The sequence below is a fragment of the Rhincodon typus genome, chromosome 38 (assembly GCF_021869965.1).
Source record: "Rhincodon typus isolate 14 chromosome 38, sRhiTyp1.1, whole genome shotgun sequence".
Classification (NCBI taxonomy): domain Eukaryota; kingdom Metazoa; phylum Chordata; class Chondrichthyes; order Orectolobiformes; family Rhincodontidae; genus Rhincodon; species Rhincodon typus.
This window is the reverse complement of record NC_063369.1, coordinates 6,499,797-6,522,805: the sequence shown is the minus strand read 5'-3', so window position 1 is coordinate 6,522,805 and position 23,009 is coordinate 6,499,797. Positions and strand designations below refer to the sequence as shown.

At 44.3% G+C, this 23,009-nt stretch overlaps 1 protein-coding gene across 1 annotated transcript in view; it reads right to left on the bottom strand.

Moving 5' to 3' along the window:
- notch3 (notch receptor 3) overlaps positions 1-23,009 on the bottom strand; it is a 141,377-nt gene that overhangs the window by 19,928 nt on the left and 98,440 nt on the right. Inside the window, exons 10-25 of the mRNA XM_048617806.1 lie at positions 21,926-22,039; positions 19,485-19,718; positions 15,669-15,779; positions 15,297-15,489; positions 15,009-15,154; positions 14,321-14,434; positions 12,928-13,047; positions 12,636-12,788; positions 11,195-11,423; positions 8,141-8,342; positions 7,530-7,683; positions 6,830-7,014; positions 5,170-5,302; positions 4,120-4,371; positions 2,573-2,685; positions 271-812 (exon numbers count right to left, since the gene is read on the bottom strand). Of these exons, the coding sequence (XP_048473763.1) occupies positions 271-812; positions 2,573-2,685; positions 4,120-4,371; positions 5,170-5,302; positions 6,830-7,014; positions 7,530-7,683; positions 8,141-8,342; positions 11,195-11,423; positions 12,636-12,788; positions 12,928-13,047; positions 14,321-14,434; positions 15,009-15,154; positions 15,297-15,489; positions 15,669-15,779; positions 19,485-19,718; positions 21,926-22,039 (2,995 nt within the window). The remainder of the gene's footprint in view (positions 1-270; positions 813-2,572; positions 2,686-4,119; positions 4,372-5,169; positions 5,303-6,829; positions 7,015-7,529; positions 7,684-8,140; positions 8,343-11,194; positions 11,424-12,635; positions 12,789-12,927; positions 13,048-14,320; positions 14,435-15,008; positions 15,155-15,296; positions 15,490-15,668; positions 15,780-19,484; positions 19,719-21,925; positions 22,040-23,009) is intronic.

Here is a 23,009-nt window from a genome sequence, read left to right as displayed (position 1 = left end):
TTCCTGCTCCTCTGATGCTGCTTGGCCTGCTGTGTTCATCCAGCTCTACACCTTGTTATCTCAGATTCTCCAGCATCTGCAGTTCCTGCTATCTCTGAATTTAAACAGTGATAGGTTTCTGTGCAGGTCATGGAGCAGTGCCACATTGTAGTCCACTTGAGTGACTGAGTCAGTGGGTGATCCAAAGTTGAAGAAGAAACCTTCAAAGGCATCAATCCCTAAGCTAACCAGCTAGCCGGTCGTTGAGTGCAGATCAGTGCCTGGACTTACTTGCAGGTCTTCTCTTGGCTTTGGCAGTCAAAGTTGTCATACAGACACTCGCGGCTGTTGCAGAACTCGTCACAGATATTGTTGTTGAAGTAGCGCCAGCACTCCTGAACGCTGCACTCCCTCCAGGGGTCGTCAACGGACAGTGAGCAGTCACCACCATCCCACTGGCAGGCGGGTGTGTTGCAGTCCCGGTCACAGTAGCCATCGCCCGCCCTGCTATGGCACTCCCGGATGGAGCAGGCCGTCTCCTTGGAAGGAGGGGGGTACCTCCTCAACACCTCGCAATGCCTCCCGCCAAACTCCTTCAGGCACAGACATTGATAGAAGGGAGGCTGCCGGCTGGCCTGGCAGATGCCACCGTTGCGGCAAGGCCGACTACTGCAGCTGTGGTTGGAGGTGGGAAGTTGGCAGGCCAGGCCAGCAATCCCCGGTGGGCAGGTACAACGAGCTCCCAGCGGAGAATCAGTGCACAGCTCACCATTCTGGCAGGTCAGCTCTCGACAGGTTAGAATGCTACGCTCGCAATTTGGCCCAGTGTAGCTCTGCAAGAGAATACAAGCGTGTGTTAATCCTTTCACAAGTGAGTTCATGCTATAAAAATCAATCACTAAGCAACACTCCAAATAACAGGATTGTTGTTTTAGTGGACCTGTTGCCGTAATCCTAAGTCTAACCAAGTGGATAGGAAGGACCTGTCCTCCTTGATTGAGGAGCTCGTAACTGGGGCAATAGATTTAGACATAAGAGGTAGGAGGTGCTGATGCTGGTGATTTGGAGCGGACTGATTGAAATGATGGTACAGCTAAATCCCCACAGCATTTAAAAGGTACCTGGTCATGTACACAAAGTGCCATAAACTACCAGGCTATGGATTAGAGGCAGCAAGTGGGGGTAAGGCTGTCTGGTACCCTTTCACCCAGCATGGACACAATGGGCCAAGTGGCCTCAATGGCTTCAATGGTTCAATGTTTCCATCATTCCCATGCTCACTGACCTACATTGGCTTGTGGTTAGGCAACATTTCCATTTAAAATTCACACTGTCTTCCCAAAGCCCTCCATGGCCCTACCCATCCATTTCTCTGTCACCTCTTCCAGCCCCACGACCTTCTGGGAATTCAGTACTCTTCCACGCCTGGCCTCTTGCTCAACCCAACTTTAGCTGCTCCGTCTGCGCTGTGGTGCCTTCGGCTGTCCTGGACTTTGCAATTTCCTGCCTAAATCTCTAAGTCTTTCACTTCCTTGAAAATCCACCAGAAAACCTACATCTTTGATCAAATCTTTTGGTCACCTGTATTTATATTTCCTTGCATTGCTTAGTCTCAAATTTTGTTTGAGGATACACTTTGGACAGTTTCCTACATTAAAGGTGTTACATAAATAAAAATTGTTGTTGTAGTATTCGAGAGTCTTCTGATAATTCAGTGAGATGAAATCCCTCACATGAGAAAGAGAAATAGAGTTAACATTTTGCATTTGAAATGACTCTTCTTCCGGTTCTGAAGAATTCACATTTGACTCGAAATGTTAACTCTGTTTCTCTCTCCACAGATGCTGCCTGATCGGCTGAGTTTCTCCAGCATTTTCTGTGTTTACTGCAGGTTTCAAGCACCTGCAGGGTTTTGCTTTTATGTGAGGGTACTAAAAGCTAGCCTTGAATGTGACGCTCACATTTTGAGAATGACCAAGAGTGGCAAAAGTTCTTCAAGTGGAAAAGAAATGCTCTCAAATTTTTCCTGCCCCTTACTCCACTAATATCAACTAATAGGAAGATCCGCAGGATTAAGGGGGGGATCTGAGAGGTACATAAAGAATTCCTCGCTTCGAAAGCCAACACAGGCACAATGGGCTGAATGGCCTCCTTCTGTGTTATAACAATTCCATGATTCTGTGAAGAGTATGGGTTCCATTTCACCTCCCTGCCTTCTCGGAGCTGTGGTGGTTTACTGGGTTCAGAGAGACTGGTTACCCTCCGCACCTTGTTGAAGCGGCCAGGCACTCTGTGAATCCAGTCAATTAGTTCTGCCAACCATTGGGCATGACAGGCATTTTCAACTGAGCCTCACCCTGTCCTGGACCAGCAAAAAGAGCTGTAGCTACTAATCTGGAGCAGAAACTCTGATAACTCCCTCTCCATGCCCTCTCAGGGACCTGAGGCCAATTTCAAACTTAACTCCACAACTCAGGAGTGAGGCAGAATGCTTCCAAATGGAGCGACTTAGGATAAAAAGGATTGGAAAAAGTGTTTACACAAAAAATAAGCAAGCAAGCAATCTCAGTGTGTTTGTCTTCCTAGCACTCACCGGTTGACACTTGCAGGTATAACCAAGCGGTGTATTGACTGCAATTTTACAGTGGCCCCCATTCTCACAGGGTTGAGATTCGCACATGTTGATGACACTTTGGCACTGATGGCCTGTGGGAAAAGAGGGACAAAACCAGAAGTTGAACTGGGGCTGTCACAAGGTAGGGGGCGCTTGTAGAAGTTGAAGATCATGCTCATAATTACATGTTGGAACTGTGTTGCACACAGGTATTCACATTTTAAGGTAAGTCAACTCATCATGCTTGATGTAAAATACAGACTTGTGCATTACCAAAGAAGGACAGAGCGACAATTGAGAAACTGCAGAAAAGAGTTACAAAACATTACCAGAACCAAGACGTCATAATTATCCGGAAAGACTGAATAGATTCTAGCTCTTTACTCTAGAACAGAGAAGACTGTGAGGTGACCTGGTAAAGGATTTAGAAATTATGTAGGGTTAGATCTAGAGTTGTCTTTATTTGTGGGGTGTCCAAAATGATCAGTCAGAAATAGAAGATAGTTACTCACAAATTCAATTGGAAATTCAGAAGAAACTTTATCACTGTGTGATTAGAATGTGGTGCTTTAGGGAATAGTTGAGGCAAATGAATTCTACTATAGCAAAATATTGCATTATATTCAGTGTTTCAAGATAGTGCCGGAGCAGGGTGACACTTTGCATTTTGCATGTGAAAAAACACATCACTGTATTTTTTTCTGAAGAAGGGTCTAGGCCTGAAACGTCAGCCTTCCTGCTCCTCTGATGCTGCTTGGCCTGCTGTGTTCATCCAGCTCTATACCTTGTTATCACTGTATTTTTATATACATTTGATAATAAATCTAAATCTAGCATGGATGCATTTAGGAGGAGGCTAACAATTGGGGGAGAAATAAAAAGAAAGGTATATTGATGGGTTGGAGAAATAATTAAAGTGGGATAGGGTTCATTTGCAGCATAGGGCTGGACTGAATGGCCCAATTCTCTAGTGTGGATTCCATGTACACTGTACTGCTTTTCAGGGAGTGGCCACCTGGTGAACTGCCATACCCTCCCCATTCTTTACATTTCCAATAGGCACTATAATGTGCTATCCTTACTGGTCTGGTCTACATATGAATCCAGGCTCATGGCAAAGTGGATGCCTCTAAACTGCCTTCTTAAATGGCACTAGTGAGTCACTCAGTTCAAGGGCAATTAGAGATGAGCAACAAATGCTGGTCTTGTGGCAAAGCCCACATCCCACAAACAAGGGAAAAAAAATCTTTCTTTTGAAACTGAGCAGAATTGGAGCCAAGACACCTGGCTGAGTTCACAAGCACTGCTGCATTACAGGCAAGTCATTAACCTTCAAAGAGCAACCAATAGGACATCAGTAATTGTATTAGAAAAAAAAGGTAGTTTCAAAGTCAAACTGTAAAATGGATGTTAAGCAAAGGAAGTAAGCAGGAGAGAAAGAACAGTAGCAAGTGTGTTTGATTGGGTAATGGCAGAGATGATCATCTTATGTCAGTACCATTCTAGGGTCCAGTTATCTCACTGACCTGTGAAGCCAGGCTTGCACACGCATTGGTAATCATTAGGTAGCTGGACACAGTCAATAGTTGTCTGTGGATTACAAGGGTTGGACAGGCACTCGTTAATGTCGCCCTCACACCGATCACCAGTGAACCCTGGAGGGCAGTTACATGTGTAGCCTCCAATTCTATCCACACAGGTCCCATTATTCATACACTTGGGCATGTTTGTACCGGGAGATGGACCACAGTCATCTTCGTTGATTTCGCAAAGTACACCTGCAAAAGACAATTCCAAGTAATCAACAAAAGCTGAAATACTGCAGTGAAGACTTCATAAGGCGCAGAAGAATCAATGATAAGTAGGATAAGTGCTCAGTGAGGGAGAGGTGAGTTGACTAGGATAAAGGCTGAAATGCACACTAGCTCATGACTACCCTGTTGTATAACCTTTACACATAACCCTAGGAGATGCGTGACAAGAACTGCCTAAGATTTGCATTTAATTATCCAAAGTCACTGACCCTGACTTTCCGTGATAGAGGCTAAAGTTCCCAATTGGCAATAAATTTCTACATGGCCAATAATAAAATGAAATTGCAATTATAAACTGTATACTCCATCCTGACCTGCTAGCTTATTCCTGGGGACGGGCAGACAGCCAGGGGGTGGGCGGGACCCGGAAGGGGCATGAAATTCAATCCATCATGTGATCAGGTTTGATACATCGCCTTGTCTCTTTTGAGCAGTGACTCAATTTGGTTTTGTTAGTGCTCGGTCAGTCTCAGTTTAAAGATTTTGAAAGCTGGCTGGGGCCAAACAGAATCAAGGTGAGTTTAGATTCTGAGGTCGAATCAATGACATCCCATTACAATGTTCAATAAGCACGTTAACACTGGAACAACCTGAGCAAATCCCTTCAAGCCAGCTCTTGCTCTTTGTTGCGGTGCAACATGGCATTTGACAGAGTTCCGTGATAACCTCCTGCACCAACCCCACCCCACATCTCTCTTGGGAACTGTCTCCTCCACCTCCACCTATGAAAACGGTTTGTAAAGGGGACCCAAGCTCACTCACCCAGGGTTCCTGGTGGACAGGAGCAGATGTAGCGGCCAATCAGGTCAAGGCATGTCCCTCCATTCTGGCACGGGTTTGACTCACATTCATTCACCTCCAGCTTGCAGGTTTTCCCCTTGTAGCCCGGCATGCACTGAGGAAAAGAGGTCAAAGTTCAACTCATCGCTTGACATGATGAACACAAGCTTTTAAGTTTGATGTGTCCAGGTGTTCCTACTAGTTCCTACCAGCTGAGATCAATAGGTCATTAACGGTCCTGAGCACAGTGCCGGTGTGGAACTGCCACTTTCCAATGACAACATGGCCTAATGATTCATGGAGAATTGACAAGGATAGTGATTAGTCTGTCACCTTTGGCAGTGCAGATAAAGAACACCTCAGGGAAAGGGATGGCTTGGTGCTGTTAGAATGAACTCAGGAAGCAGTTCTAGATTTTATTTTCCTTTATTCATTCACAGGATGATGGTGTCGCTGGCTAGGGCAGCATTTATTGCCCCATCCCTAATTGCCCAGAGGGCAGATTAAGAGTCAACCACATTTTGGGTCTGGATCCACATGTAGGCCAAACCAGGTAAGGATAGCAGTTTCCTTCCCTAAAGGACATTAGTGAACCAGATGGGATTTTCCTGACAATCGACAATGCATTCGTGGTCATCATAAGATTCTTAATTCCAGATATTTTATTGAATTCAAATTCCACCATCTGCCAAGGCAGGATTCAAACCTGGGTCTCCAGAACACTATCTGGGTTTCTGGATTAATAGTCCAGCAATAATACCACGAGACCATAGCCTCTGGAAGCAGGTTAGAGCTGGCGTTAAGACTCAAAAGAAGTTACCGAGAAATCTGTGGTATCTGTTTTGTTACTTGTGGTGCTTGCTGGGGTGTTCAATGTGTATTACCATGTTTATATAGGTTAATTCTAAGAGTTGTAAATAAATTGTATATTGGTTGCTGATGGTATTAGTGCTCTAATTGCATAGTAAGGTACTGTTGTTGGTTCAAAACAGTGGAATCTTGTGGCTTTATTCTCTCAGTAAGACCACTAGATTTTACCTGCTGTCTACTTTAAAATTAAAGGTTAGTGGTCCCTTCATAATTTGGTGACCTCTTTCTGGATCATAACATAAAGTTGCTAGTTGCTAGTCTGGGATCATAACAGAATGAACCTTCCACATGATCCTAGTTTTGAATTGAGAATCCATGACCCAAATTCTTCCCTCCCATATAAATACACCAACACGGGCCTGCCCACAAGTCAGCACCTGGGGATCAGTGATTTCAATCAATCTCCATTGGGGTGAGGTATGCAAACAATGTATATGTGTTTCATGTGTGAGAAGAACTTTGCGATCAGCAATTCGCAAAGATCAGTAGGAAGTATGATTTTCCTCCCCCCAAACACAGCAAGTGGTTAGGATCCGGGATGCAATGTCTGAGATGTGGACACAGATCTTGCTGCTTTCAAGAGGGATTTGGATAATTATTTAAAAAGAAGATATTTGACAGCTCCAGGGAAAAGGCCAGGGTGCGGGGCTAGCTGAGTGGCTGCGAGAGAGCTAGTACAAGCACAATGGGCTGAGTGGCCTCCTTCTACGCTGTTACCATTCTATATGCTTCGCAAGGGGTAGTACTGTATTGAGCTTGAACTTTTTCTCACCTCACACATATAGTCTCCAATGAAGCTCCTGCAGGTGGCGCTACTGTGACACGGGTTGGAGGCACAGTGGTCAACCTCATTCTCACAGTAGCTGCCTGTGTAACTCTTGGGGCAGATGCAATGATGTGCATTTCCAACACTGAAACACGAGCCTCCGTGATGGCAAAGCTGAGTTATAGCCACTCCTGTGCAAAGAACAAAAGAGAAATAAAAATACATTTTGACATAACAACAGCCAGTATCTGTTTACACATCTGCTCTTTTTTAAAAATCACACCAAATCCACAGGATTAGCTGTCCATCGTGGAATGGGGGAGCAAGCAATGTGATTCAGTCTAGACGGTGGAACTGCTTTTTGTGTGAAGATTTGGAATGCTTAGTACTGGAACTGGAGCACTTTCCCACTTCCATGCCAGTGTTACACACTCGTAGGTCAGAAACAGAGGAGGAATAATTGGAATGAGGTTCGTTCCATGCTAATATGTCGAGGAAACACTTCCAGTTTCCATGCCAGTCATTTGCCTGGCTCCATCAGCCATGATGAATGATGGAGGAGGCTCGAAAGGCCGAATGGCCGATTCCTGCTCCTATTTCCTATGTCCCCGTGCATGCTTCACTCCTTAAGGTAGTTCAGGCACTGTGCAAGCTGCTCGCGCTGCATGTCACGTTGGAGGAGCAACTTACATTCCACAGCCCCTACCTCTCTGTGCGGCAGCCACTTCACACGACACGTTGGGAATGTCACAGTAACGTCCTGCCCACCCGCTCGCACACTCACAGGTAAAGGATGTTCTTTTTGGGTGACACCGCCCGCCATTCTTACACGGTGACTTGCTGCACCAGTCTATGCTGATCTAAAGGAGGGAACGTGACAGATTGTTAGCAAAATGGTTTCTCCTGCTTGGATTTCCCATCTCTCTCTGTGGCAGTACACACAAAACTCTTTGGGGTTACGCACTTTGTGACCAACCAGTAAGAAGTGGGCAAGAAAAATCAGCCAGTGAGAATCCACCACCGTCAAAGTCTCCATCCAGGCAGTACAGCTGGTTCTGAGGAAGGGTCACTGGACTCGAAACGTTAACTCCATTTCTGTCTCCACAGATGCTGCCAGACGTCCTGAGTTTCTCCAGCACTTTATAAAGATGTCAGGACACTGTGTCTCTCTCTCACACACATACACACACACACACGCACACGCACACACACACATGTAGTATGCACTGCAGTTAATGGATGAGGGTGCCCACAGATTTGGAACCTTGCATGAGAAAGGAAGCATGAGAAAAGACAGAGCAGTAAATTAATCCTCACCTGACACCGGTCACCTGTGTACCCATGAGGGCAAGTACACCTGTAGGACTCTAACCCATCGACACACACCCCACCATTCAGACACGGCTGTGAGTTACACTCGTCAATGTCATACTGGCAATTGGAACCAGTGAAACCAGAACGGCAATGACAGCTATACTCATTAACGCCATCTGTACAGGTCCCTCCATTGAAACAGGAGCTGAAAAAGAAAGAAAAAACACTTTGATTTTGAGGCTATATTGTCTCGATTCATGGTCTTTCTTATGTGGAGGTTCTACTGGAATGTCTCAGTCACAGCGTCCAGTATACAGGCACAGGAAACCAACTGTGGGCAATCCTCATCTAATCGCCAATTATTCCAGAACAACACAGAGCTTCCCAAAGTTGGGGGTGGGGTGGGGCCCTCAGAAGCCTAAGGGGTGTTGCCAAATGAAATTTTGAGATCCTGAGCTCTGAAACAGCAATGGTTCCCATGCAGCTTTAACCCAGTTATAACCACAATGCTGCTACTCTCACAGGCCATGAGTGCTTAATGAAGGGTTGCCACAATTTTGAAGTCTTGATATGGGAAAAAATTGTTACTGCTACAACAGATATGAAAATGTACTAATTTGACAAGTCAAACCATGTAGCACTGTTGACGGTCAACAGTCTCATAAAGCTGAGAAAAATGCAGTTAGTGAATCTGAGCCATGGTTAATATTTCTTGTTGCTCTCTCCTGCTCAGAAGAGCATTAGGGAAGCATGAGGAGTAATTTGGTGTGTGATATTCTTACAGCTGAAATAAGAAGGAAAGATTTGCATTTCTATTGTCCCTTCTACTTCAAGGCAATTGCAAAATACTTTAAAGCCAATGAAGGACTTTTCATGAATAGTCATTGTTGCGATACCAGAAAAGGAGCAGACATTTTAACACAAAGCAAGCTCCCACAAACAACAAAAATAATGACCAGATAGCCTGATGCTGGTTGAGAGACAAGTATTGGCCTGAGGACTCCACTCGCTTCTTCCATCAGTGCAGTGGCTATTTTATTCACCAGGCCAGACAGAGCCCTCGGTTTAACATCTCAACCAAAGACAATAACCTCTGGTACTGCAGCATTGTCACTGAAGAGTCAGCCTGAATATTGTCCTTGAAGTGGGCCTTTACATTCAATAGATTGATTCCAGAAGTGAGGAGTTTGTCTTATGAAGAGAGACTGAGAAAATCAGTCTAGAGTTTAAAAGAATGAGAGGAGATCTAATTGAGGTATGTATGATGGTAAAGATAATTTACAAAGTTGATGCAGAGAGGATGTTTCCTCATGTGGGGCAATCGAGAACGAGAAGTCACAGTTTTAGGATAAGGGGTAGCTGGTTTAAAACAGAGAGGAGGAGAAATTACTTCTTTCAAAGCGTCATGAATCTGTCAAATTCACTATCCCAGAGGGTGGTAGATGCCAAGGCACTGAAAAAAATTGAGGAGGAGATGGGCAGATTTTTAATTAGTAATGGGTTGAAAGGTTATGGGGAGCAGCCAGGAAAGTGGAGTTGATGCTAAGACATCAGCTGTCATTGTATTGCATGGCAGAGCAGGCTAGAAGGGCTGAATTGCTGATTCCTGCTCCTTGTTCTCACGTTCTTAAACCCACAAGCTTTTGGCTCAGAGGTGAAGAACATTATTAACATTCATTGCCTGGGCAATTAGTGCATAGGTGAAGCTAACTGAAGAACTACTGGTGCTGATGCAAATGCACCCAAATGTGAGACTGGGCTTTCAAGGGGTCCATGAAGAAACCTAACGAGGAGAGGAAGAAAGGGGACATAACTGCCACAAGCTCATTAACTGGAAGAATAGTAAAAATTAAGCCTTGCAGAGTTTCTTTTGAGAAAAGGAGATCTATTAACATGATCTGATGTTCAAGTGAGCTTTTATTAACCATTCACTGACTAAGCGGGGCAAAGCAGTGCGAATTATTCATTTAACAGCCACAGTAAGAGATACCCACACCTCTCAGCAGCAGATACTGGCATGGAGCCAGTGTACAATTAGAGTGCTCAGTGGGTCAAATATTCCCCACTCTTGATGAATCAGCTTGGCCACTCGATGTAGCTGAGGAGACGAAGCAGGACTTCATCAGGTGTCGGTTTCTAATTTTGATTTTTATCTGGGAAAACCAACGGTTCCTATTGAACAACACTCATTTCTTCAACCATGTGATTGACCGCACCATTGACACTTTCCCATAAAGGTTCTAAGTTATTGCTAATAAAAGCATAGCTAGTCTGACATTGGCTTCTTGATACGACGAAGCTATGCTTTTATTAAATGAGCAATAAAGGGGATTATATACAAAGAAAATTCTTTTGATGATTACTGATCTAGACAGTGAGATCCTTAATGTTGTTCATTTTGTGGTCAAAGAGACAACAATGCTGGAGAATGGAATACATTCTACTTGAAACCATCCAAGGTTAGATACACTGTGGCTCAGTGGGGTTGCACATTTGCTACTCAGTCAGAAATTCTGCTCCACGGGCTCAAACACAAACTCTAGGCTGACAGTCTAGTGCCACACTGAGGGAGTGCTGCACTGCTGAAGGTCTCAGTTTGAATGAGGTGTTAAACCAAGGTCTCTGTCTGTCCTCTCGCGTAGACATAGGACAACCATTGTAAAGATTCGTGGGGAGGTTTCCCCTGCCTCCTGGCCAATATTCATCCCTCAACCAACATTATCTGATCATTATGATATTGCTATCCGTGAGAGGTTACTGTGAACATACGGGTTGCTCTAATTCCGGCATTACAAACCTTCAAAATTACTCCATCAGCCGTAAAGCAATTTGGAATGGCCCAAGATTGTGAAAGGCGCTACATAAATACAGATTCTTCCTTTACAGCCGCAAATCCAATCCACCTATACCTCCCAAACTCAGTTCGATCATTTCCAGTTCACAATGCCAGCCTTCTGTGAGTGAGTTGTCAATGTGCCATATTAGAGGTGTGACTATGAGCTGATGCCTACTCTGTGCTGGCTGGGTCTAGTAACAGGACAGGCATATCTGGCTCACCTCTCAGTGCAGTCGGGAATATTGTTCTCGCAGTGCAGGCCATTAAATCCAGGTTTACAGGTACAGGTGTAACTGTTGACATAATCGGTGCAAGTGCCCCCATTGTGGCATGGATTGCTCCGGCACTCATCGATCTCATCGGCACACTGGGTGCCTGCAAAGCCAGGCAGGCAGTTACAGATGAAGGAGTTAATTTGATCCAGGCAGGCACCGCCATTCAGACAGGGATCTGAGGGGAAGGAAGCAGCAATTAATATCAGCGCTTTATACCAGTCCAGCGCCCCCTTCAGCATCAAACCTACCTTTTATACACAAGTCTCTAGAATGGGACTGGAATCTGTGCTAAGCAGGGATGTACTTGGCAAGGTTGGACCGAAAGGTAGGCAACACATGGGCCTTAAATGAGAACAGAGGAATCTGGGGTCGTTCAACCAGAGGACTGGACAGGCAGGCCTGCCAATGGTGACATCAACCAACTCCTGAATGCACAAGGGGTCACAGTTAGGAGAAATGTACAGTTCCTGAGGGGCCAGAGGACCTTAAAAAGGTAAATAGAGACAAAGCTATGACGAGATTTGAAGAGGAAGATATTCAATTCAGATTTCTCTTGTTATATCTGGTTTGATTAAAGGCTGTGAAGTGCCCAGAATTTTTTTTTTTTTAAAAACTCATTCATATCATGGGCCAATATCAGAAAAGCGAGTATAAATTGCATATGATTAAAAAGATGGGAGTGAATTACTCTCCTGAGTACAACTGAATGGCTTACTGGGCGACTTTGGAGGATATTTAACAGTCGACCCCTTTGCTGTGGACCTGGAGTCACACGTAGGCCGCACTACCTAAACACAATAGATTTCTTTCCCTAAAGGTGATTGGTGAACCAGATGAATTTTTATGGTAATCCAGTAGTTTTGTGGTCACCATTACCGAAGCCTGCTTTTTGCTCGAGAATTACCTAATTAACTAAACTCAAATCGGTCAGCTGCTGCGGTGGGATTTGAGTTCAAGCCTGAGATTCAACCATTGATACATTTTATATTGTTGCGGCCAGTCACAACCATCGAAGACATTTTGCCATAGCTCCAACATGGGCGGCACGTTTAGCACTGCTGCCTCACAGCACCAGGGACCTGGGTTCAATTCCAGCCTCAGGCGACTGTCTGTGTGGAGTTTAACATTCTTCCCGTGTCTGTGTGGGTTTCCTCCAGGTGCTCCAGTTTCCTCCCACAGTCCAAAGGTGTGCAGGCTAGGTGGATTGGCCATGGAAAATTGCCCATAGTGCCCAGGCATCTTTAGGTTAGGTGGGTTAGACATGGGGAAATCAGGGGTAGGGGAATGGGTCTGGGTGGGATGCTGTTTGGAGGGGCAGCGTGGATTTGTTGGGCTGAATGGCCTGTCCCCACACTGTAAGGATTCTATGATCCTATGAAGTACTTACTGGGAGTACAGTCATTGATGTCCGTTTCACAGTTATGCCCTGCAAAGCCTGGTCGACAGGCACAGATGTAGCTTCCTAGTGTGTTGGTGCAAGAGCCTCGGTTCTTGCAGGGGTTGGTTGCACATTCATCAACATCTACTTGACAGATCCGTCCTGAGGGAATAGAGGAGAGAGTGAGAGAGACAGAGAGTGGTAAGGCACGCTGATTGTTCCCTCTGTCCTTCTGTCAGCATTCACATGAATGCTACGTTAAATTATCATGCTCACCGATACCGCACTGGGTGCAACTTACCCTGCCATCCCTCCGTACAGGTACACACAAAATCCTCATAGTCGGGAGTGTGGTCACAAACTCCACCATTCTCACAGGGGTTGGGCGAACATGGAACCAGCACATTCTCACAGTTAGGTCCTGTGGACGGAGAGAGTGGCAAATTTCATCTCTGCATTACTGAGACAAACAGTACTGTTAGCAGGAATCATTCCTTGAGACTGTTTGAGTTTTACCCAGGATAGGAATCAAGGCATGTTCAGAGATCAAGTCTCCATTCTCAAATTTTAAGGCAAGTGGCAACAGAAACAAGGTTGAAACAGAGTTTTATTTTACCTGGCAAATTGCTGTTTCCTTGAGGGTGGTGAAAGAAGGTGCAACATAAGCACATACAAAACAGGGGCAGAAGTAAGCCATTTGGCCCCTCAAGCCTGTTCTGTTATTCAACAGGCTGATCTGTCCCAGGCCTCAAGTCCTCTTTCTTACCAGCTTCTCAAGGCCCTCAACATACTGAAATTTCAAACGTCTGTCTATCTTCCTCTTTAAGTGCTCTCAGTGATCAAGCCTCCACAACTGACCAGAGTCAGGCTACAGTCACTCTTTGGTAGAGGAACGTTTACTAATATAAACCATGTGACATGTTACCCAAAGAATCAACCAAACAAGATCCAAAATTAGAAGACAAACCACAAGTGTGATATATTCAAACCTCTCCTCTTCCTGACCTGGAAGTGGTGTCATCTGAGCCACCAGAAATGCTCTCACATTTACTTCCAACAGTAAATATCACAGACAAATCCTGAAATCTCCTGCATAGCCCTGAAATCTGCAAATAGAATCCTATGGATTTATCAAAATAAACCAGCCTGAACACACATCTCGCCAACTTACAGTACTTGACCTTTCTGGAAAAGTATCAAGCCATTTTGTTCCTTGGTTAAGTTTACCGAGGGTGATTCACCCACACACTCTGTAGCAAGACAAACCAAACTCAGCAAAAATTGGCAACTCCTGTTACATTTACAGATGGAACACTGCTTTGAACTAAAAGCCATTTTCTTGCACATAACTCAAACTGTGCATGCTATTTACAAAACAATCCAACAAACTCAACTGAGGAGTGACGCACATTAATCATTAAAGGGAAGTATTCCAGTGGTACAACATGAAGGCAACACACTGGTGTGCAGGAATGCTGCCCTCCACTCCTCCGGCAGTGTTCTCACCCTATCTCAGACGCATAGCTGCATTGAGCCACAGGACCTCGCAACACAACCCTTTGTGTCTCTGAGCTGCTTATTAATGAAGACAATTAAAAGCACTATTGTAAGAAAACAAAGACCAGGGACAAAACTCACTTCATTGCTGCAGTAACTACTAAGATGATCAGGTGTTCCAGGGGTCAGACTCTTACCTGTATAGGGCAGCTCACACTGGCAAGTGTAACTAGCGATCCCATCCACACAGATTGCTTTGTTTAAGCAAGGGTTTGACGCACAGTCATTAATGTTGACTTGGCAGTGCTGGCCTGTGTAAAGAATTAAAACAACATTCTTCAGTGAGTGCATGGCTTGTGAAAAATGTAAGTAGCTCAACATGGATGGGTCATGTCCAGATTTGGGGGCATGTGGGTAAAAAAGATGGGGCAATGAACAGCATGCACAATGTGCTGAAGGAACACAAGTATCTGCATTGTTTACTCAGAGGAATGGAGGGAAGACACACACACATCTTCATATAGTGAGTTTTAATGATTTGGAACTGCTGAGGCCCTGTCTGAAAGGGTGGTGGCAGCAGATTCAATCGTAACTTTAAAAAGGAATAGGTTTTGTAATACAGAAGGAGAAATCTGCAGGGCTATGAGGTAAGACTGCACAAGTAGGATTAATTGGATAGCTCTTTCAAAGCAGCAACAGTCACTATGGACTACATGTTCTGTTCCCAACCTGTAGGATTTAATTTGCTTATATTTCGAAATACAGGGACCTAAACAATCTATTAAAAACACCATTTTTTTTATTTTACAGCCTCATTAGATTAACATACCAGGCTTTCAACTGTATACGGGTGACCTCAGTATAATTTTACAATTTTTAACGTACCTCGAAAGCCCTCTTTGCATTTACAAATGTAGCCATTCACCAGATCAGAGCAGCTGCCTCCATTCTGGCAGGGGTTGGAATCACATTCAACCTTGTCGATATCACAGTTCATTCCTGTCCACCCTGCCTCACAGTCACACTTGTACCTACAAGTAAATGAGTAGAGTGTGAATATTCAACTAGCCAGAATGCAGAACCCTAACACAAACCACAGCCATAGCTCCTGCACTGGAAGTAAGAAAATAGAAAATAGGAAATTCTCTGTCCTTTGTTTTTCGGTTGCCTTACCCATTGACGTCGTCGTGACAAGTCCCGTGAATGCAGGGGCTGCTGCTGCATTCGTCCACTTCGGAGTAACACAGAGGGTCGTGGTAACCGTCTGGACAGAGGCAAGAGAATCCATCCTCACCGTCGATGCAGGTGCCGCCATTCTGACAAGGGTTTGATGCACACTCATTTATCTCCAGGTTGCACTGCGGGCCTGAAAGGAGCAAAATAAGTGAGCTGGAGAATTGTGGGACCTGCATCAGCAGGACAATGTGGAATGTCCCTGGAACCACCACTCCCACTGAATATCAGGGTGGGTCAGGGGGAGCAAGCTGTCAAAGAAATGTTGTCAGGCTTGCCAGTTAACAAAGAGCTGAAAGAGGGTGCGCTCACCTGTGAAGCCTGGTTTGCAGATACAGTCATAGCGGTTAATACCATCCTGGCAGATCCCATAATCACAGGGTTGGCTGGCACAGTCGTCATGGTTTATCTCACAGTTGACACCTGCAGGTCATGGTAAAAATTCAATGACACACAAATTGCACCAAAGCCAAAAGCAACAATGTTAATTTAAGGCTTATTTAATATTTTGATTTTAATACAGTCTACCACAAATTACAGGTAGGCCGCTATGGTTTAAGGCCTCACAATATGATCAACAATCCACCAGCATCACATGCCAGCAATGGTCATGTAGCCACAATAATCCACTATGGCTCATTCAAAAATGTTTACCTTAAACAAAATCAAGATTGAGAGAGAAATTTTGAATTATGCTGTTTGGTGTTAGTCACCGTTCAGGGGGACACAGCCTGAAAACTTTCCAAACGTCTCATTTGCTGAAAACTAGGGACAACAGTTTAAAAAAAAAGCTTTATTATCATATGTACTTGAATGAGTACAGTGAAAAGGTTACAAGCCGCCACTTACGCCACCATTTTAGGTACAAAGGTACCTAGGTGCAAATTCTTAAGTACAAATTCTTAGACAACAAAAGTTTAGAAAAAGAAAGAAATAAAAAGTCCAGTATTACAGATCATAGAAATAAATTAGAAAAATAATGAACAAAAAAAATTTGCTGGAAAAGCTCAGCAGGTCTGGCAGCATTTGTGAGGGAGAAAACAGAGTTAACGTTTCGGGTCCAGTGACCCTTCCTCAGAACTGATGGTGGCTGGGAAAATATCAGTTTATATGCAGAAGATAGAGAGGTGGGTGGGGTAGGGAGTAAATGATAGGATAGAGCCCAAAGAGAGAGCAAGACAGTTGGACAGACAAAGGAGTTGCTAACGATTAGGTTGGGAGGGTGAATAGTTGTTAATGGGGACTGTTAGTGACTAACAGGGGGTGTGTAATGACAGGCTATGTGGTAACAAGGCCTGGTGTGTGGGGTAGGGGGCTGGGACATCGGAGAGTTTAGGCCCTAAAATTATTGAACTCAATATTGAGTCTGGAGGGCTGTAGGGTCCCCAAGCGGAAAATGAGGTGTTGTTCCTCCAGCTTGTGTTGGCTTCGCTGGAAAAATAATGTGCTGGCACATCGAGTCAATTGGTGATGGATTGTGCTGTAATGAATGAATTAGGCTCGTCTGTCCAAATCTAGCATATTAACGCTTTCATTTGCTCAGAAGGGTCAGGAAAAGCAACTAATGCTTCACCCTAAATCACGAATAAGCTCTGCTTCAGATATAAAGGACTGTTCTGGGAGGAGTTAAGAGATACATTAAGAGTTCTGTGTAGGAATGTCTCAGTAGCATTAATTTTTACTTCCCTATAAGTTGAGTCAAGAGACTGTCATGTGTATCACATGCAATGTAATTAGCTATTAAGGAATATTTAATATATCTAAGCTGTTTATCAAGACTGAACCAGTCTTCTGTGTACGATAATGTGTGGGTACCCTTCTCCATTTGGCATCACTAATGTAGACAGATACCAAATCAGAGGATTGATGGCAGTGAATCTGTCCAGCTGTAGCATCTCAGGAAGTTCTTGTGAGATCCAACATTTACAATAGAAAAGAGTTTGACAGGAGATTTATGGGAATTGAAGCCTTAAGACAACAAACTCACAAAATGAACATATTCCATTGTGAAAATAAGGACTTGTAGATGTTTCAAATGCTGGGATGAATGAGCAGAAGTAAAATAACTTAATTGGATTTTTACCCAATATTTATATTATAAAATCAGAGAGCCTCAAGTAAGATCCAAGATTAGGTGAAATCTTGCAGCATCACCATATATTAGTGGATATGTGCATTAAAGAAAGTAGTTAACTTTGTTAATTAAAACCTTTAAAAAGAGTTAGATGAATATCTGGCTAGGAACAGGATTGAATATTACTGGAATAATTATTGTGACAGGAATGATTTAACATTGAATGGAATTTTTGTTAATTAACAATAGAAATGTCCTGCAAAATGAAGAAAATGAAAAGTATCAAGTACAATTTAATTCTTCTGTACAATGCTTCCACTAACATCTCCAATCCATGGTAAAACACCTCTTCACCCTATACATCCTTCTTAAAGGATGGTGACCAGATGAACACAATACCTTTGCTGTGGCCTAATCAGAGCTTTTAGGAGGTGTAACATAACCTCCCTTACATTTGTATCTGATGCCTCTCTTTACAAAGCCCAAGATCCCGCATACTTTGCTAACTACGCTCTCAATATGTCTTGGTACCTTCAAATATCTGTGCGCACGAATTCCCAGGTTCTCCTGTTCCTGCACAATCTTCAGAATTGTACCATCGGCTGGAATCTTCCATTTTCGTCAGGTGTCTCGCTTGTTAGCTGAGTAGCCAGCAAGGTAATCAACTGAATATTTTACAGCAAGGCCTGCAAAAACTTCCTTCAATCGGGCAGTTTGGAGGGAAAATCCTACCTAGCAACAGGTGCCGGCTGATCAGAGGCAGGAGGCTCTCACACTTGATAGAATCACTGTGGATGCCATGGTGGTTGTTGGGAGCCACCCAAGAACGCAAGGACCAAGATCTCAGGAGAATGTTTATTTTGTGGTGGTGGTTTCTGTGTCAGGAGTTCATGAGAATAAGGGGGACAGAGGAATCAGAAGCAGGGGCAGTCGGAAGGATCTCAGCAGCCCATCTTTCTGCCTTAGTTCCACTCCCTCGATCGCGCACAAATTGATGCAGATTGAGAAACCAACAGCCAGTAGGCAGTCTGCCCTCACGGCTTTACAGTCATGTGGGCAGATCCCTTTCTGTACCATCTAGAGCTGGAATAACAGCAGCTCAGGGGTAATCATCCATAGACTACATTTATACGGTTTGCTGCTGTGGAAAGGCTGCCAACATCATCAAAGACCCATTGCACCCCAGTAATGACCTCCTACAACCTCTTTTGTCAGGCAGTAGATACAGAAGCCTGAACACATGCACCAGCAGGTTCAGGAACAGCTTCTTCCCAGCCATTGTTAGACTGATGAATGGACTCGCTAGCCTCGAATAATGTTGATCTTGCTAATGTTGATCTTGCCTAGTGCACGCCCTGTGCAAAGTAACCTGTGTGCCTCTGTCTAAATCTTTTTGATCTATACATCCTTGGTTACTATGATCTGCCTGTATTGCTTGTAACCAAAGCTTTTCACTATACTTCGGTACATGGGACAATAAATTAATCAATCAATCAATCAATAGGCCCTTAAATGGTCATTGATTGACTACATAAGTACCTCAATTGAAGGTGGGGCGAGAACCTGACATTTCCCAGCCCGAACGGTTTTGGGATACCACTATCCGACCCAATGAAGTTGCCTTCCTGCCCCCATGCCCACTACCTCTGGGACTGAAAGATTCTGCCCATTAAAACAATTTCGCTTCTCTCTATTCCTTCTGCCAAAACATGTCATGTCACATTTCTCTATAAAACTTGAAGATTCTTTCATTAAACAATAATTGACTGTCTAGGTTTCTTTGTTGCTTTTCAAAGGGCAGTCAACAAGACTGGAGGTGTGCAACTGTGCTGATCACCAGCAATGGAGAAGGGGCTCAAAGCTCAGTCCCTATTGCTTCACTCCCATCTGGGATGATCCTGAGTGCTGCCTAAAGAGTATTGGTAAGGTGTTCAAGGTTAGAAGCAGTCACTCATTGGAACAGTGGAACATTCAGACACTAGAAAAGACCGAAAATCGGAGAGAGGAAAGTGAATGCAAAAACGCAGGCCTGAGAATTGACCTTTGAGTTTTACCTGAAGTTCCCTCTTGGCAGTGACAAAGGTATTTGTTCACCAGATCAATGCATTTGCCAGAGTTCTGGCACGGGTTGCTATGACATTCGTTGATCTGATTCTCACAGCGGTAACCAGTGTAGCCCAACTCACACTGGCATGTGAAGCTGGCAATGCCATCGGTACAGGTTCCATGATGGCAGGGGTCGGGGTTGCAGTCATCAATATTCCTCTCGCACAACTTCCCCTCAAAGCCTGCAGCAGAGAAAAAAAGCAGCCAAGAAAGTACAAGACCCGGGTAAGCAGACTGTCAAACAGTGATGCCCACAACATTCAAACTGTGTTGCTCAAACCACAAAATTGAGAGGTCATAAATGGGAATATAGCTATATAACCCTACAGTACTTAATTATCTGTGAAGTTTTGGATGGTCCATTAGCTGTGGAGGGCACTATATAAATGAAAAGCTTTAGGGTGATCGGCCATGATCCTATTGAATGTTGGAGCAGGCTCGAAGGGCCAGATGGCCCACTCTTGCTGCTATTTTCTGTGTTTCTATGCTTATCTTCTACTCTGCAAGTAACTGTCGCTAATCATCCTCTTAATGATATAATGTTGAGCACAGGGGTGACCTTGTAACTTGGGGTTATTCAGCCATTGAGGGTGGGGTGCAGGTTAAAACCTCACTACTTCTCTGAAATTTTAAGGTGTGTTTCTTTTGGAGGGGGCAAGGTGGCAGGGGGGATATTGGTCGGCTGGGTTGCACTTAGCCTATGTGAGGCCCATAAGTGGCAAATTTACATCACTTCAAGACCTCATGCCATTGCCACTAGTTGGTTACCATTGGCAGATGAGGCCGATATGATGGGGTCTTTGGAGACAAAACCCTCCACACCAAGGTTAGTGGATGTGTACATCCTTTTTCTTCATTACTGGCAACAATGATGGTGCTGGGTTGGAGGGAACGAGGGGGCTTGTTTGATTTCGGGTTCTGGCTCTGGGATTAGTGGGAGGTAGGGTCACAAGCTGCAGAATGGCTCCTGCCCCAATTTGTACTGGCAGCCAAACAGCAACACCAAACATCAGAGATTAACCGGGGGAAACTGGGGCTGGTGGAAGGGCTAATGGGAAAATGAAATTGTTAAGGGAGAACCAGCACATGCAGCATTTTACACCAAGAGGAAAAATTAATGAGGAAGGTTCATAAGACTAATCAGATAAGAACCATCTACACCACACCTACATGTTTATCCAATAACCTACCAGTTTAAAAACTTGCAGCCTACCTAGTTTATTTGAAATGTGTGTTATTCAGCTCCCATCTCTGTGCCTGATGCCTGACAAACAGGCAGAAAAATTGGTTCTCACATTCACTCCATACGCCACCTCCAGACTGATCTGAGGCTCTGTGGCAGGGAGTAAGAAACGGGGGTGTGGAAAAAAATAGCACAAACCTGCTATTGTTCAACAGAATATTCTATGAGCTGTCGGCACAATAGACATCATATCCAGTAGGCTTCCCTGGTGCCTGCATCCAAATCCTGTGAATACTAATCAGACTGGCCTGAACAATACAGCTTTATCTATTGAAGGGCCCTGCTAGTGTCAGTCCCTCTAGATGTTTTATTTTTCTTCAACTCATCTGTATATAAATTTAACATCTTCTGAAAACTGCGTAAAATGCTTCTCTCTAACTCCCCAATTGGAATGAGGTAAATCATAGTATCAATGGCTGGAATTGAAGCAATTCAGTGGACATTAATTATCTGGCAGTAATCATCAAGTTCAACACAGGCCCCAGATTTCTCCTGTCTCTTTCCTCCATTTTCAGACTTGTCTAAAGGCAGCTTTGGCTCACGTGTGTGCCAGTCCAATGCTTAAAAATTTCATTCAGGGAAACCAGGATGATAAACTTACAGCTATACAACTACTAAATACGATCACTTTTCCACGGTTTGCACTCTGATCTATCAATCACGGTGTTGGCTGCGTAGTACAGCCCAGGGTCGAGACAGTAGGAACTACTGAAGAAAGCACACCCCATTTTCAGATAAATATTATCCTGCAGATACTGCAGTTTACCCATATAGGACAAAAAAAAAAATTTCTGGGCATTTTCTGCAGGATTGAAGGGCGAGTGACTTCTTTTACTTGCACTCTTCACCCTGAGTAAGAATTTAGTAACAATTTATGTTCGTAGCAACATAACTCCTCTCTGCTCTCTGGTTCTTGCAAGCTACAGTTCCATAGGCATCAACTGGTACAGTCCCAGTGGTCAATTCTTTAGATAACCCATGGGCACTAATAGGCTAATCAACTGTGGAGGTGTCACAAGCAGAACTGAAGCATGGATGAACTGAGTCTTTGTGGGCAATGTGTGCTCTTCTGCAGTGTCTGTGGTCAGTGGATGTACACTGTTCAAAGAATTGCTGCGTCTGGCTGCAAGAATCCCGTAGGCTTACCTTCTGCACATTTGCAGTCATACCCATTGGGCCTGTCGACACACTTGGCTCCATTCTGGCAGGGAGTGCTCGCGCACTCATCAATGTCAATCTGACACATCAATCCGGTAAAGCCTGCAGAGGAGAAGGGAGGAAAACTGTAAGCACCGTCTTCTGGCCCAAGCATGTCAGACTCATACTGGGGGACCTCAGTAAGAGCTTTATCTTGAAGTTTCTCAGTAGTAAACTATTGGCCTCGCCTAAAATAGAAGTCTGAATATGCCATTTCTTCCTAGTATCATTCACCTTTGGGCAGATTCTGGAATGCTCACAATTAGACTATTAATATACCAATAAGAGACAAGGGCTTGCTGACCGCATCAGGCCTGCTAAAACAACGCCCCGCAGATTCCAGTGTCAAAGGAGTGAAGGAATATCCTCAGCTCAACTCTTAACCAGTCACAGGCTGTGCCTATCATTTATCTGGTGCACTCAGAGTCCTTCCTGTGCCTCTATCCTCTTCTCCTCCCATTCAATTTGCTAGGAGAAGAAAGAACTTGCAACTAACCCGAACTTAGAACAAACAAACAAAACCCTTTTTACAAAGGGGTGGATTTGGGAATATTACATTGTAGATGGTAGACAGTTCAAACCCAATGTTCCATGGTTAGTGAAATGGGACACACTGCCAAACCTTCCCAGATACCTATAGCTTTTTCTTTGGGTCTTTATTGAAAAAAGACACTTTACAATTTCCTTAGTTGGGTTAGCAGCGACTCAGTGGCTAGCACTCTTACCTCTGGCTCAGAAGTTCATCCCACTCCAGAGACTTGGGCACTACATCAAGGCCAGCCATCAGGGCACAGATGTGGGAAAACAGCACTGTTGCAGCTATCACCTTTCCACCACACAAGTCAAAGAGCAGAGGTGAATCCCCTCCTGTTCTCAATTTCCTGGCAAATATTTATTCTTCAACTGACACCATCTAAACAGATCATCTGGTCACTATTTCATTGCTAGACAACAAGGTGCAGGGCTGGATGAACACAGCAGGCCAAGCAGCATCATAGGAGCAGAGAGGCTGACGTTTCAGGCCTAGACCCTG